Source organism: Oncorhynchus tshawytscha, linkage group LG20 (genome assembly GCF_018296145.1).
Source record: "Oncorhynchus tshawytscha isolate Ot180627B linkage group LG20, Otsh_v2.0, whole genome shotgun sequence".
NCBI classification, from domain to species: Eukaryota; Metazoa; Chordata; class Actinopteri; order Salmoniformes; family Salmonidae; genus Oncorhynchus; species Oncorhynchus tshawytscha.
Window position 1 is genome coordinate 28,270,964 of NC_056448.1, and position 15,493 is coordinate 28,286,456.

General features: G+C 44.4%; 1 protein-coding gene across 2 annotated transcripts in view; it reads left to right on the forward strand.

Annotated features, from left to right (window-relative positions):
* LOC112219932 (high affinity cAMP-specific and IBMX-insensitive 3',5'-cyclic phosphodiesterase 8B-like) overlaps positions 1-15,493 on the forward strand; it is a 62,985-nt gene that overhangs the window by 38,340 nt on the left and 9,152 nt on the right. For both annotated transcript variants that reach the window (XM_042302444.1, XM_042302445.1), the window contains exons 11-17: positions 8,249-8,288; positions 8,506-8,583; positions 10,008-10,084; positions 11,534-11,698; positions 12,158-12,215; positions 14,195-14,318; positions 15,294-15,492. In XM_042302444.1, coding sequence (XP_042158378.1) covers positions 8,249-8,288; positions 8,506-8,583; positions 10,008-10,084; positions 11,534-11,698; positions 12,158-12,215; positions 14,195-14,318; positions 15,294-15,492 — 741 coding nt within the window. The remainder of the gene's footprint in view (positions 1-8,248; positions 8,289-8,505; positions 8,584-10,007; positions 10,085-11,533; positions 11,699-12,157; positions 12,216-14,194; positions 14,319-15,293; position 15,493) is intronic.

A 15,493-nucleotide genomic window follows, 5' to 3' on the forward strand; every position in this document is an offset into this window, starting at 1 on the left:
TTCTTTACATCTACCAATGGGTTCCTGTCTTTGCAAGGCATTGGAAAACCTCCCAGGTCTTTGTGGTTGAATCTGTGTTTGAAATTCACTGCTCGAATGAGGGACCTTACAGATAATTGTATGTGTGGGGTATAGATATGAGGTAGTCATTCAAAAATCATGTAAAACACTATTTTTGCAAACAGAGTGAGTATGTGCAACTTATTATTTTTTGTTATTTAGTATTTTATTAGGATCCCCATTAGCTGTTGCAAAAGCAGCAGCTACTCTTCCTTGAGTCCACAGAAAACATGAAACATGACATAATGCAGAACATAAATTGACAAGAACAGCTCAAGGACAGAACTACATACTTTGTTTTTAAAGGCACATGTAGCCTACATATCAATGAATACACGCAAACAATCTATTATGTGACTTGTTAAGCAAATTTTTACTCCTGAACTTATTCAGGCTTGCCATAACAAAAGGATTGCATACTGTACTTGACCCAAGACATTTCAGCTTTTCAAGTTTTATTCATTTGTATACATTTCTAAAAATATGACATTATGGGGTATTGTGTGTAGGCCAAAAAATATAATTTAATCTATTTTTTAACACAAACAAATGTGGAAAAAGTCATTGGGTGTGAATACTTTCTGAAGGCACTGTATATACGGTGGGGCAAAAAAGTATTTAGTCAGCCACCAATTGTGCAAGTTCTCCCACTTAAAAAGATGAGAGAGGCCTGTCATTTTCATCATAGGTACACTTCAACTATGACAGACAAAATTAGAAGAAAAAAATCCAGAAAATCACATTGTAGGATTTTTAATGAATTTATTTGCAAATTATGGTGGAAAATAAGTATTTGGTCAATAACAAAAGTTCATCTCAATACTTTGTTATATACCCTTTGTTGGCAATGACAGAGGTCAAACGTTTTCTGTAAGTCTTCACAAAGTTTTCACACACTGTTGCTGGTATTTTGGCCCATTCCTCCATGCAGATCTCCTCTAGAGCAGTGATGTTTTGGGGCTGATGCTGGGCAACACGGACTTTCAACTCCCTCCAAAGATTTTCTATGGGGTTGAGATCTGGAGACTGGCTAGGCCACTCCAGGGCCTTGAAATGCTTCTTCGGAAGCCACTCCTTCGTTGCCCGGGCGGTGTGTTTGGGATCATTGTCATGCTGAAAGACCCAGCCACATTTCATCTGATGGAAGGAGGTTTTCACTCAAAATCTCACGATACATGGCCCCATTCATTCTTTCCTTTACATGGATCAGTCGTCCTGGTCCCTTTGCAGAAAAACAGTCCCAAAGCATGATGTTTCCACCCCCATGCTTCACAGTAGGTATGGTGTTCTTTGGATGCAACTCAGCATTCTTTGTCCTCCAAACACGACAAGTTGAGTTTTTATCAAAAAGTTAGATTTTGGTTTCATCTGACCATATGACATTCTCCCAATCTTCTTCTGGATCATCCAAATGCTCTCTAGCAAACTTCAGACAGGCCTGGACATGTACTGGCTTAAGCAGAGGGACACGTCTGGCACTGCAGGATTTGTGTCCCTGGCGGCGTAGTGTGTTACTGATGGTAGGCTTTGTTACTTTGGTCCCAGCTCTCTGCAGGTCATTCACTTGGTCTCCCCGTATGGTTCTGGGATTTTTGCTCACCATTCTTGTGATCATTTTGACCCCACGGGGTGAGATCTTATGTGGAGCCCCAGATCGAGGGAGATTATCAGTGGTCTTGTATGTCTTCCATTTCCTAATAATTGCTCCCGCAGTTGATTTCTTCAAACCAAGCTGCTTACCTATTGCAGATTTTTCCCAGCCTTTCTGTTTCTGGTGTCCTTTGACAGCTCTTTGGTCTTGGCCATAGTGGAGTTTGGAGTGTGACTGTTTGAGGTTGTGGACAGTTGTCTTTTATACTGATAACAAGTTCAAACAGGTGCCATTAATACAGGTAACGAGTGGAGGACAGAGGAGCCTCTTAAAGAAGAAGTTACAGGTCTGTGAGAGCCAGAAATCTTGCTTGTTTGTAGGTGACCAAATACTTATTTTCCACCATAATTTGCAAATAAATTCATAAAAAATCATACAATGTGATTTTCTGGATTTAGAAAAAATCTTTTTATCTGTCATGGTTGAAGTGTACCTATGATGAAACAGGCCTCTCTCATCTTTTTAAGTGGGAGAACTTGCACAATTGGTGGCTGACTAAATACTTTTTTGCCCCACTGTATATTTTTCATTTTTTTACTCAAACCACCCGTGGGCCGGATTGGACCCCCCCCCCCCGGGCTGTATTTTTGATACCCCTGATTTAGGTAGTTTAACCTTGGCAGTCATTCTGAATGCTGATTGTGGGTAAATAAAACTTTAAATTGTTGGATATTCCCACTCTGGCTGGATTCCAATAGGAATTAAACATCACTTTACAAGCCAGCATAGTGTGACTTGCAGGCCTGATGTAGCCACTATATTAGGGAAAAACTGGGCCCACAAAGTAAGGCTTATGTTATACAGTGAGCACCATAATTCATTGGACAATGACCATTTTTTTGTTATTTTGGTTCTGTACACTAGCACTTTGAGTTTGGAAGGATACAATGACAATGAGGGTGAAGTGCAGACTGTCAGATTTAATTTGAGGGTATTTTCATACATATCGGATGAACCGTTTAGAAATTATAGAAGCTTTTGTACATAGACCCCCCCATTTTCGGGCATCAAAAAACACTGGACAGTTTAACATAATGTAGAATAAAGTAGTCATTGTTAATATTTGGTCGCATATCCTTTGCATGCAATGACTGCTTGAAGTCTGCGACATCACCAGACACTGAGTATCTTCCCTGGTGATGCTCTGTCAGGCCTGTACTGCAGCCATCTTCAGTTTCTGCTTGTTTCGGGGACTTATTGCCTTCAGTCTCCTCTTCAGCATGTAAAATGCATGTTCAATTGGATTCAGATCCAGTGATTGACTCGGCCAGTCAAGGATGTTCCACTTTTTGGCCATCAAAAACCCCTTCGTTGCTCTAGAAGTATGTTTAGTGTCATTGTCTTGTTGCATGATGAAGTGCCATCCAATGAGTTTGGAGGCATTTGGTTTTATCTGAGCAGATAAAATATTCATTGTTCTACTTCTGTCTGCAGTCACATCATCAATGAAGACAAGTGAGCCTGTTCCACTGGCAGCCATACAGGCCCAAGCCATAACACCCCCTCCACCATGTTTCACGGATGAGGCGGTATGCTTTGGATCATGGGCCTGTCTTATTTTCTCCACACTTTCCTCTTTCCATCACTCTGGTAGATCTTCATTTTTGTCTCGTCTGTCCACAATACTTTTTTCCAGAACTCTTGGGGCTCTTTTAGGTGCTTTTTAGCCAACTGTAATCTGGCCTTTCTATTCTTCAGGTTTATCAGTGGTTTGCATCTTGTAGTGTACCCTCTGTAGTCCTGCTGGTGTAGTCTTCTACGTATGGTAGACTTTGGCACATCTACACCTACATCCAGAAGAGTGTTTTTGATCTGTTGGACTGTTGTCAGGGGGGTTTCTTCACCATAGAGAGCATTCATCCACTACAGTGGTCTTCCTCAGTCTACCGGGTCTTTTGACATAATTGAGTTCACCGGTTGTTTTTTTCTTGTTAATGATGAACCAAACTGTTGACTTGGGCCCAGGGTTTTTGCAAGGTTCCCGATTGATTGATTTTCATTTCATTTCATTTTCCTTATGACGGCCAGCTTCATTTGCATCGACACTGCTGTCTTGTTGTCACACCCCAACAACAACCTCCAAAGGCAATAGCAAAGTCTAGAATCAATCCTCTTCATCAACAGTTCTCCTGCATTCACTAACGACACAAATGAATACACCTGCCTAACAACACACATCTGTGAAGCCAATTCAACAAATACTTGTAGTACCTTAAAATGGGGGGGACCATGTACAAAAGGTGCTGTCATTTCTAAACGGTTCATCCAATATGTATGAAAGAAATGGTCACTGTCCAATTATGGTGCTCACTGTATGTAATGGACTGTCTTAAATAATAAAGCACTTTGATGCTGGTATGCTGGTCACTAGTGTCCAAAACACATACTGGTATGCTGGTCACCAGTGTACAAAACATAGTGAAGGCTTGCCTCCAGCAAAAACGTAGTGAAAGAACCAGCAAAAACACAGTGAAGGAACCAGCAAAAACACAGTGAAAGGCGTGTGACCAGCATGGCCAGCTTATGCTGGTCAATTCTGTTTTTTTTTCAGCAGGGTTGGCCCCCAGGGTTCTGTACCAGTGCGACAGACAACACTATGCTATGTGGTAAACATTGATTGTCCACTCTACTCTGTATGTACAGTACCATGTAAAAAGTTGTCTGCTGTCTGTGGACCTACTTTAAGTTGCTTTGGCATGCTAAGATTGTTTTGGCATTTATGGCATCTGTAGTCTACAGTGGCCTGTTTGTTTTGGCTTGCCTAGGAGCAGGTGTGTGGTTCTCAGTAGGATTCCAGGCTAACAGCTAGTGTTCATGCTAAGTTAGTGCTAAGCTATAGGCGCCACCAAGGCTATTAATACCTACAGCACAAACTAGCTGCACTCTGACAGACACTACCCTAAGCTAGCTAGCTGCTGCTGCCTTTCATCTGAGTCAAAGCCCAGCTATCACTGTCCTGTTCGCTCTCTTAACTCCTTGCCTTGGAAATCTCAGCGTTGTCGCTGGTTCCTGTGTGTGACAGAATTCCTGATGCTATCTGTATAACTTTATACGGTTTAAAATATATTTTGAATAAATATAAGTAGAAATTAAGTGAGGTGCTAGGCACTGCAGACTAACGGAAAGTCAACTTTGGGAAAGTGCTGATTGAGGCACACCCCTCTCCTCTTCATTGCAGTGTGATTTATGACATTCCCCTATCATTCCTTACAGTACCTTTTCTCATTTACAGTGCTTGTGGCCAACTGTTGTCAAGACAGCAATGTTGTAGGCTACTGTTTCTGTCTGGGAATGGTTGCTTTGAGTACTAAACAGAATCATTCCTGTTGCTTGTCTTTCCCACCACAACCCTTGGCCAGTGTCCATAGTTTCCATTTTAAATCTAGTTGAGTTAGCAGCAGAATCTCTAAGTAGACCTTCACCATGTGACCTTCACCATGTAGGACTCTGACCTATTTCTACTTAACTGTCTCTCTCTCTACTCTCCCCCTTCTCTCTCTCTCTCTCTCTACTCTCCCCCTTCTCTCTCTCTCTCTCTCTCTCTCTCTCACTTTCTCTCTCTCTCTCTCTCTCTGCCCTCTGTCTCTCTTTCTCTCACTCTTTCTCTCTCCCCACTCTTCCTTTCTCTCCACTCACGGTCATCATCCATATTGCTGAATGTTTCCCTTGCAGCTACAGCCAGTGCAATGTGCTGTGTTTTAGTTCATATCTGTTGTGTGTTACAGCCCCAAGAGGCTATTAAGATACAAGCCAGCTAATTCTGGCAACCTCCTGTGTCATCAGCAGTGTTTACACTGATTTAATCCTATTAGAGAGAGAGAGATGGGGAACAAGAAAGAGAGAGAGAGATTGATTGTTGTGAGTGAGCTGAGAGCAGTTGACTTGTGTCCTGATTGGTCCTGTTGTGCCTGCTGACAGGAGCAGATTGACATAGAGCAGGCTAAACTGTAAGATACAAGTCTGCTGCTGTCTTTTTAGCGAGCAGTGCAGGGACATTAGAGTGTGTATCACTGCCCAGCTGGCGAAGCACTTATCAGACCACTGCTGGCTCTGATCCAGCACACCACTGTAGACAAGCTCATATCAAACTATCAGACAGTTGATGCCACTAGCAACCCAACAGTGAACTAACTGTAGCTAATGGACAGTCTGCATAATGCTGTTAGTAGTGCCTGCTAGTTACATACTGCCATGATCCCACTATAGAGCCGATGAGTCATTTAGGCAGTGCTGACTTTGCCTATGTCAGGTCACATGTTTGAGTCTGGAGTCACGGTGTGTGTGTCATGGCCAGAGGTAGTCCTGAGTAACGGTGTGTGTCATGGCCAGAGGTAGTCCGGAGTTACGGTGTGTGTGTCATGGCCAGAGGTAGTCCTGAGTAACGGTGTGGTGTGTGTCATGGCCAGAGGTACTCCTGAGTAATGGTGTGGTGTCTGTCATGGCCAGAGGTAGTCCTGAGTAACGGTGTGGTGTCTGTCATGGCCAGAGGTAGTCCTGAGTAACGGTGTGGTGTGTGTCATGGCCAGAGGTAGTCCTGAGTAACGGTGTGGTGTCTGTCATGGCCAGAGGTAGTTCTGAGTAACGGTGTGGTGTCTGTCATGGCCAGAGGTAGTCCTGAGTAATGGTGTGGTGTCTGTCATGGCCAGAGGTAGTTCTGAGTAACGGTGTGTGTCATGGCCAGAGGTAGTCCTGAGTAACGGTGTGGTGTCTGTCATGGCCAGAGGTACTCCTGAGTAATGGTGTGGTGTCTGTCATGGCCAGAGGTAGTCCTGAGTAACGGTGTGGTGTCTGTCATGGCCAGAGGTAGTCCTGAGTAACGGTGTGGTGTGTGTCATGGCCAGAGGTAGTCCTGAGTAACGGTGTGGTGTGTGTCATGGCCAGAGGTAGTCCTGAGTAACGGTGTGGTGTGTGTCATGGCCAGAGGTAGTCCTGAGTAACGGTGTGGTGTCTGTCATGGCCAGAGGTAGTTCTGAGTAACGGTGTGGTGTGTGTCATGGCCATAGCCAGAGGTAGTCCTGAGTAACGGTGTGGTGTGTGTCATAGCCAGAGGTAGTCCTGAGTAACGGTGTGTGTCATGGCCAGAGGTAGTCCTGAGTAACGGTGGGTGTGTGTCTCATGGCCAGAGGTAGTCCTGAGTAACGGTGGGTGTGTGTCTCATGGCCAGAGGTAGTCCTGAGTAACGGTGTGGTGTGTGTCATGGCCAGAGGTTGTCCTGAGTAACGGTGTGTGTTACTGTGTTACATATTGTCACTGTGTTACATGCTCTCACTGTGTTACATATTGTTTGTCACTGTGTTACATGCTCTCACTGTGTTACATGCTCTCACTGTGTTACATATTGTTTGTCACTGTGTTACATGCTCTCACTGTGTTACATGCTCTCACTGTGTTACATGCTGTCACTGTGTTACTTATTGTCACTGTGTTACATGCTCTCACTGTGTTACTTATTGTCACTGTGTTACATGCTCTCACTGTGTTACTTATTGTGACTGTGTAACATGCTCTCACTGTGTTACATATTGTCACTGTGTTACATGCTGTCACTGTGTTACATATTGTTTGTCACTGTGTTACATGCTGTCACTGTGTTACATGCTCTCACTGTGTTACTTATTGTGACTGTGTAACATGCTCTCACTGTGTTACATATTGTCACTGTGTTACATGCTGTCACTGTGTTACATATTGTTTGTCACTGTGTTACATGTTACATGCTCTCACTGTGTTACATGCTGTCACTGTGTTACTTATTGTCACTGTGTAACATGCTCTCACTGTGTTACTTATTGTCACTGTGTTACATGCTCTCACTGTGTTACATATTGTTTGTCACTGTGTTACATGCTCTCACTGTGTTACATGCTGTCACTGTGTTACATGCTCTCACTGTGTTACATGCTGTCACTGTGTTACATGCTCTCACTGTGTTACATGCTGTCACTGTGTTATTTATTGTCACTGTGTAACATGCTGTCACTGTGTTACTTATTGTCACTGTGTAACATGCTGTCACTGTGTTACATGCTGTCACAGTGTTACTTATTGCCACTGTGTAACATGCTGTCACTGTGTTACATGCTCTCACTGTGTTACATGCTGTCACTGTGTTACATGCTCTCACTGTGTTACATGCTGTCACTGTGTTACTTATTGTCACTGTGTAACATGCTGTCAATGTGTTACTTATTGTCACTGTGTTACATGCTCTCACTGTGTTACATGCTGTCACTGTGTTACTTATTGTCACTGTGTAACATGCTGTCAATGTGTTACTTATTGTCACTGTGTTACGTGCTCTCACTGTGTTACTTATTGTCACTGTGTTACATGCTCTCACTGTGTTACTTATTGTCACTGTGTTACATGCTCTCACTGCAGGGGAAGCGGTGGGTCGAAACATTGCACAATAAAACTGCAAGAGCAACTCTTTCTTTCAAAACACCAGCCAGATCTACTAATTCTCTCTCCCTCGCCCTCTGTTTGTGTTTGATACGGTGCGTATCAAACTAAGCCTTTCTTCTCTTTGTCTCTCAGGTCCATAAGATCAACAGAGATGGAGACCATTCCCAGTTAGGTAATCTCCAGTACACTCCCTGTCTCTTTGTTGTTTCACTGTGTCATCATAAGGACACTGACGTAACTTTCAGGAGACAAATCACTGAGCTTTTTTCATATAAAGATTTCAGACAATTTGTTTAAACTGGAAAGTTCAACACTAAACAACGGAAGAGAAGTGAGGCAGTTGTCTGTCTGGGTCATATAGTCCATCATCCTGTGTTTTCTTTTCCCAGAAAGCCATTCCCTGCGTCACAGAGACAGGAGGAAAGAGTCTGTTGATGCCCGGTCAATCAGCTCACGTAGCAGTGATGGTGAGTATGTATAAATGAACACCAGGGTACTGTGTGTGTGTGTGTGTGTGTGTGTGTGTGTGTGTGTGTGTGTGTGTGTGTGTGTGTGTGTGTGTGTGTGTGTGTGTGTGAGATGGGGGTATGGGAAGACTGAGTGAGGGATCCCAAGGGAGATGGAGGAAGACAGAAATATAAAAACGAAGGGACAAGAAGAAGGATATAGAGAGAGGAGAAGATAGAGAGGAAGGAAGTAAAGAGAAAGGTTGATGAGGAGAGAGGGAGGGTCAGAGAAGAGACCTCAGAGAGCCGTGTTGGGCTCTGATGACATCACTAAGCCCCCCCTCCTCACTCTGACGCAGCTGCTGCTATATTCATCAGCTGGGCTGAAGTGACGCTTCTCCTGTCCTATACCTCTTGCTCTCCCTCTCTCTCTCCCTCTCTCTCTCCCTCTCTCTCTCCCTCTCTCTCTCCCTCTCTCTCTCTCTCTCTCTCTCTCTCTCTCCCTCTCTCTCTCCCTCTCTCTCTCCTCTCTCTCTCTCTCTCTCCCTCTCTCTCTCCCTCTCTCTCTCCCTCTCTCTCTCCCTCTCTCTCTCCTCTCTCCCTCTCTCTCTCTCTCTCTCTCTCCTCTCTCTCTCTCTCTCTCTCTCTCTCTCTCTCCCTCTCTCTCCCTCTCTCTCTCCCTCTCTCTCTCCCTCTCTCTCTATTTCATTCTTCTTTTCTGTATTTTCTCTTCCCCTGTTATTTTCTCTCTCCTCTCATTTCCTCCCTATTTTCTCTTTTTTCTACTCCTCCTGTTCCACTGTTCTTTCTCCACTCCATTCATAAGGAACATACATATTGCATCATTGTACAGGCAGCTTGCCACCACAGCCCCAGTGGTGTGTTGAGTTACATCCGTTAGACATTATTAAGTTAATTTAATATAAACTAGAATTACATATCTTACTGTAAGAGCAGTATGTCACAGTACTGTAAGAGCAGCATGTCACAGTACTGTAAGAGCAGTATGTCACAGTACTGGAAGAGCAGCATGTCACAGTACTGTAAGAGCAGTATGTCACAGTACTGTAAGAGCAGCATGTCACAGTACTGTAAGAGTAGTATGTCACAGTACTGTAAGAGCAGCATGTCACAGTACTGTAAGAGCAGTATGTCACAGTACTGTAAGAGCAGTATGTCACAGTGCTGTAAGAGCAGTATGTCACAGTACTGTAAGAGCAGTATGTCACAGTACTGTAAGAGCAGTATGTCACAGTACTGTAAGAGCAGTATGTCACAGTACTGTAAGAGCAGTATGTCACAGTACTGTAAGAGCAGCATGTCACAGTACTGTAAGAGCAGTATGTCACAGTACTGTAAGAGCAGTATGTCACAGTACTGTAAGAGCAGCATGTCACAGTACTGTAAGAGCAGTATGTCACAGTACTGAGTCTTGTTGTCTCCAGCTCCCAGTCTGCAGAACCGGAGGTACTCCTCTGTAGCCAGGATCCACTCTATGACCATAGAGGCCCCCATCACCAAGGTACAGTACACACACACACACACACACACACACACACACACACACACACACACACACACACACACACATACACATACACATACCACCAATTGCCAACTGTGCCAATTTATCATCCAAACACCGGCTTCTTAAATCTGATTGTAGTGCCATTCTTCCATCTAATTCTCTAATGAGAGTTCTGGGATAAGGCTATAACTGAAATCCTCCCCAGAGTCTAGTGTTATTCTTGGCTTAATGATGTTCCTTTATACTCTTGACTAGGTGCTTTATCTATTTGGCCCCAGACAGGATTTCTATGGCATCACATGCAGAGCTCCCTGACACTGGCTCAAAGAAAGACACTTTTTGTCTGAAGAGGGACATGTCCCTTAGGCGTGTGTGTGCGTGCGTGCGTTATGTTCCTAGATCTATTGGATATTTGAGGGTTGGATTTTGATCTCTCTAACACAGGATGGTAACGCCTAGGGAGAATTGTCATGCACGGAGAAACAGCTGTGCTAATAGCACTCTGTCTATTCATACGGCAGAACTTAAATGATATTTCTGTGCTGTCCACATTGCGCAGCGCCTCAGACTTGTTTGCATAAGACAACACATGGCCAATGATATGATGAAAGAACACTTGGCCCCTAAGCCCTTTATAGAGTGGCCACTTTGCGATATGTTTGATAGGGATCACTCGAGTCTGCCATTGTTTATGGCAAAATGAGAATTGATATGATGAAATGAAAACCCAATGGCGAGCCTCATGTGTCCTGCAGCGACTCATTTTGAACATGATTCACTATGAACATTGCCAGACAGATGCACACTCTGATAATAGATAGTGAGAAAGTTGTCCAAACAAAATGGCACTGAAGCACTTTGCCACTCGCCAGTGACTATGCTGATTTAGCTAACGTGGCCTACCTGCTCAATGTGCCTGCTAGCTACTAGCAAGCTTCATTGACAAACACAGAGATGGAACTAGCTAGTGATTTTGGGCACTAATCAACAGAGTGTAGGTTGTGTTTTATTTACAATAGTTTGACAGTTTGCTGAAGTTGTAGACATATTCTCAGAAATCAGTCCCGAGCGTAGAAGCAGCTCAGCTGACTCGATACTGTCTGCAGCACTGCCAGTATTAATGCAAAAATGTTACTTGAGAAACACTGCACCAAACTCAAACTCCTTAGTAAAATTGCGTGACTAAGACCCCCTCAGCAAAAACTTCTAAATTAATTACAGATTTCTGGATTTATCTATGACTATTTTGAGGGTGAAATGTTGCTACCGTGACTCAAGGGGGACAAACAACATAACACACCCACATCAAACCACACCCCCAAGACCCAAATCTTTTTCTTTTTTTCTTAATGGGCAGCAGAAAAACACATGTGGAATCGCAGAGTTCAGCCCCCCTTTAAATGGAATGTAACTGTGTGCTCTATCTCTCTCCCCCATATCCAGGTGATCAACATCATCAACGCGGCCCAGGAGTCCAGTCCGGTTTCGGTAGCGGATGCACTGGACCGGGTCCTGGAGATCCTGAGGACCACAGAGCTCTACTCTCCTCAGCTGGCCTCCAAGGAAGACGATCCACACACCAACGACCTCGTCGGGGGGCTCATGAGTGTGAGTCAGAGGCTACACACGCATACACGCACACACCCAACAGACACACATACTCATACACACACACACACACATACACACATGCACACACACTCCTTCACAGGCCCCATTTAATCAAAATCTGGAACCAGTTTTTAGGATACTCCCCTCCACCCACACACCAAGGACCTCATAGAGGGGCTCATGAGGGGCTACACACACACACACACATACCCCTCCTCTCCCCTCTCCTCCTCTCCCCTCCCATCTCCTCCTCTCCTCTTCTCTCAAAACACTCAAACACGAGAGTTCCTGAGTTATGTGGGATGTCTCGTCATATGAATTATAATGCTGATGTCATTGTATAGTGTGAAATATGTTGTTATTAGCCAGATTTGAGATAAACCAAAAGGGTCTTTTTTAGATGTTTTTTCACAGCATGGATGAAGAGAGTGCTTTGCTGTGTTTTTCCTTCTGCAGGATGGCTTACGGAGCCTGTCTGGGAACGAGTATGTCTTCTCCAAAAGTACCCTTCCAAGTAAGCATCAGTCTGTTTCATGACATCAATATTATCTTTATTCATTATCTTACCAGAATACTACTGCTACTTACAACTAGGGCCCTAGAATTTACACTAATTAGGTCACATGACCCTAATTACAACACTAACTGAGTTGAATTATGTTTTCAATTGTGTTATAGCAAGTTTTAGTGGTATATTTGTGTAATATTTCATCTAATTAAATTACACTGGAAGCTTAATGCACTCATTCGCATTACACATAATTGGGGGCTTACGGAGTTTTGATGAAACCATTACTTTTCATGTATGGACCTGTCTGAAGAGTGATAGAAAATGTCTCAGATCATTTCATCAGTTGGAGTCTACAAGTGCATCCATCGGCAGTCATTGGCAGTCATCGGCAGTCATTGGCAGTCATCGGCAGTCATTGGCAGTCATCGGCAGTCATTGGCAGTCATCGGCAGTCATTGGCAGTCATCGGCAGTCATCGGCGGTCATCGGCAGTCATCGGTGGTCATCGGCGGTCATTGGCAGTCATTGGCAGTCATCGGCAGTCATTGGCAGTCATTGGCAGTCATTGGCAGTCATTGGCAGTCATTGGCAGTCAGTCATTGGCAGTCATCGGCAGTCATTGGCAGTCATTGGCAGTCATTGCGTGATCCCCTTGTATTTGTTCAAGTCATGATGAATCATGGACAATACAGAGAGAGATAAATGAGAGGATGTTCTGGGCTGTAATGACATATGATATTGACATGTGGTTAATGACAAATTGTATACAGAAGTAATGGATGTACTTCTTCTTTCTGAGAAGTGGAAGGGTACTGCTGAGAAGTGGAAGGGTACTGCTGAGAAGTGGAAGGGTACTGTTGAGAAGTGGAAGGGTACTGCTGAGAAGTGGAAGGGTACTGCTGAGAAGTGGAAGGGTACTGCTGAGAAGTGCTGAATACATTGTCCTCAGTGCAGCCCCCTCAAATCTAATTGTATTTGTTACATGCTTCGTAAACAACAGGTGTAGGCTAACAGTGAAATGCTCACTCTCCTGATAGTCTGTAGGAAGCAGCATGTGTTTTTTTAGTAGACCTGAGAGGCTGAGCCTGAAGTGATTTTAGGTGAACGGGATTCTGAACCCACTTGTCAAGCTACCTTACCTTCTCTGACCATAGAATTAGGAATTAGAAATCATTTAATATGATCTCTATGTATCTCACCCTCTACCATAAGGACCATTTGCTAGGTAATTTAGGGACACAGATGAGGACTACATTGGAAATAGTTGTTGTTGCATTGTGCTTTCAAGTGTCCCAAATGTAATTGTTCAATGGATCAAGGCTGGCTCTTTCAGCCCTCCCCTCACCTTTAGTTAGTCTGTGTTTGCAGTCGCATGGAAAGAGGCAAATAGTAGTGTTGCTGACAGACTTTCACATGCTTTTCCTAACTGAAGTGTATAGACTTTCACATGCTGTTCCTAACTGAAGTGTATAGACTTTCACATGCTGTTCCTAACTGAAGTGTATAGACTTTCACATGCTGTTCCTAACTGAAGTGTATTTTTACACTGCTGCTGCTCGCTGTTTATTATCTGTGCATAGTCACTTTTCTTTACTCTATTTATTGAACTGCATTGTTGGTTGAGGGCCTGTGCGTAAGCATTTCACGGTAAGGTTGTTGTATTCGGCGCATGTGACAAATACAATTTGATTTGAAGTGTATGACTTTCACATGTTGTTCCTAACTGAAGTATGTGTGTCCAGCGAATATCAACACACATAAAACCACTTCAAATGGAACCAGCTGTGTCCACGTTGGTGTGTGGTGACAAACAAGAGCACAGTAATGGGCGTTAAGATCACTTTCTTACAGAACAACACTATAGTGGACAGGTCTTAGTGAATCACTAGAAGTTACTAGTAGGTGAGGGCATATCCAGCCAACAGCCCAAACAAGCTCCAGCTAGCCGTTTTTTCAATCTGTGTGTGTTTGTGCGTCTCCAGATATGAGTCAGCTGGCCATCCCAGTAACGCTGAATGACATCCCTCCGGCCATCGCTGAGATGCTGGACGACGAGGACCAATGGCACTTTAACATCCTAGAGCTGGAGGCTGCCACCTGTATGAGGTATGGAAGGAGAGGGAGGAGAGGGAGAGGGGGGCGGAGAGAGAGAAGGAAAGAGGGAGGACAGGAGCTGGAGGCTGCCACCTGTATGAGGTATGAAGGGAGAGGGAGAGGGGGTGGAGAGAGCAAGAGGACAGGAGCTGGAGGCAGCCACCTGTATGAGATATGAAGGGAGAGGGAGGAGAGGGAGAGGGGGTTGGAGAGAGCGAGAGGACAGGAGCTGGAGGCTGCCACCTGTATGAGATATGAAGGGAGAGGGAGGAGAGGGAGAGGGGGTTGGAGAGAGCGAGAGGACAGGAGCTGGAAGTGGTGATGAGTAAGAGAGGGATAGGTTGTTAGGGGGCTAAGGGAAAGGGAAGATAGAGGTAACTATACACTCAGTGTACAAAACATAATGAACACCTGCTCTTTCCATGACATACACTGACCAGGTGAAAGCTATGATCCCTTATGGATGTCACCTGTTAAATCCACTTCAATCAGTGTAGATGAAGGGGAGGAGACATGTTAAAGAAGGATTTCTTAGTCTTGAGACAATTTAGACCTATATTGTGTATGTGTGCCATTCAGAGGGTGAATGGGCAAGACAAAGTATTTAAGTGCCTTTGAACAGGGTATGGTAGTAGGTGCCATTTGTGTCAAGAACTGCAGAGCTGCTGGAGTTTTTCACGTTCAACAGTTTCCCATGTATATCAAAAATGGTCCACCATCCAAAGGACATCCAGCCAACTTGGCACAACTGTGGGAAGCATTGGAGTCAACATGGGCCAGCAACCCTGTGGAATGCTTTCGACACCTTGTAGAGTCCATTCCACGACAAACTGAGGCTGTTCTGAGAGCAAAAGAGAGGCTGAAACTCAATATTAGGAAGGTGTTCCTAATGTTTGGTGTATTCAGTGTACACCAATACAGAAGGGAAAGAACATCCTCCCTCTATCACTCATCTACCTCCCTGTCCTCTCTCTGTCATCCCCACAGACCTTTGACCTACCTGGGCTTGAAGATCTTTGCTCGCTTCAGTGTGTGTGAGTTCCTGAGCTGCAGTGAGGCTACGCTACGCTGCTGGCTGCAGGTCATAGAGGCTAACTACCACGCCTCCAACTCCTACCACAACTCCACCCACGCCGCTGACGTCCTACACGCTACTGCCTACTTCCTACGCAAGGAGAAGGTCAAGG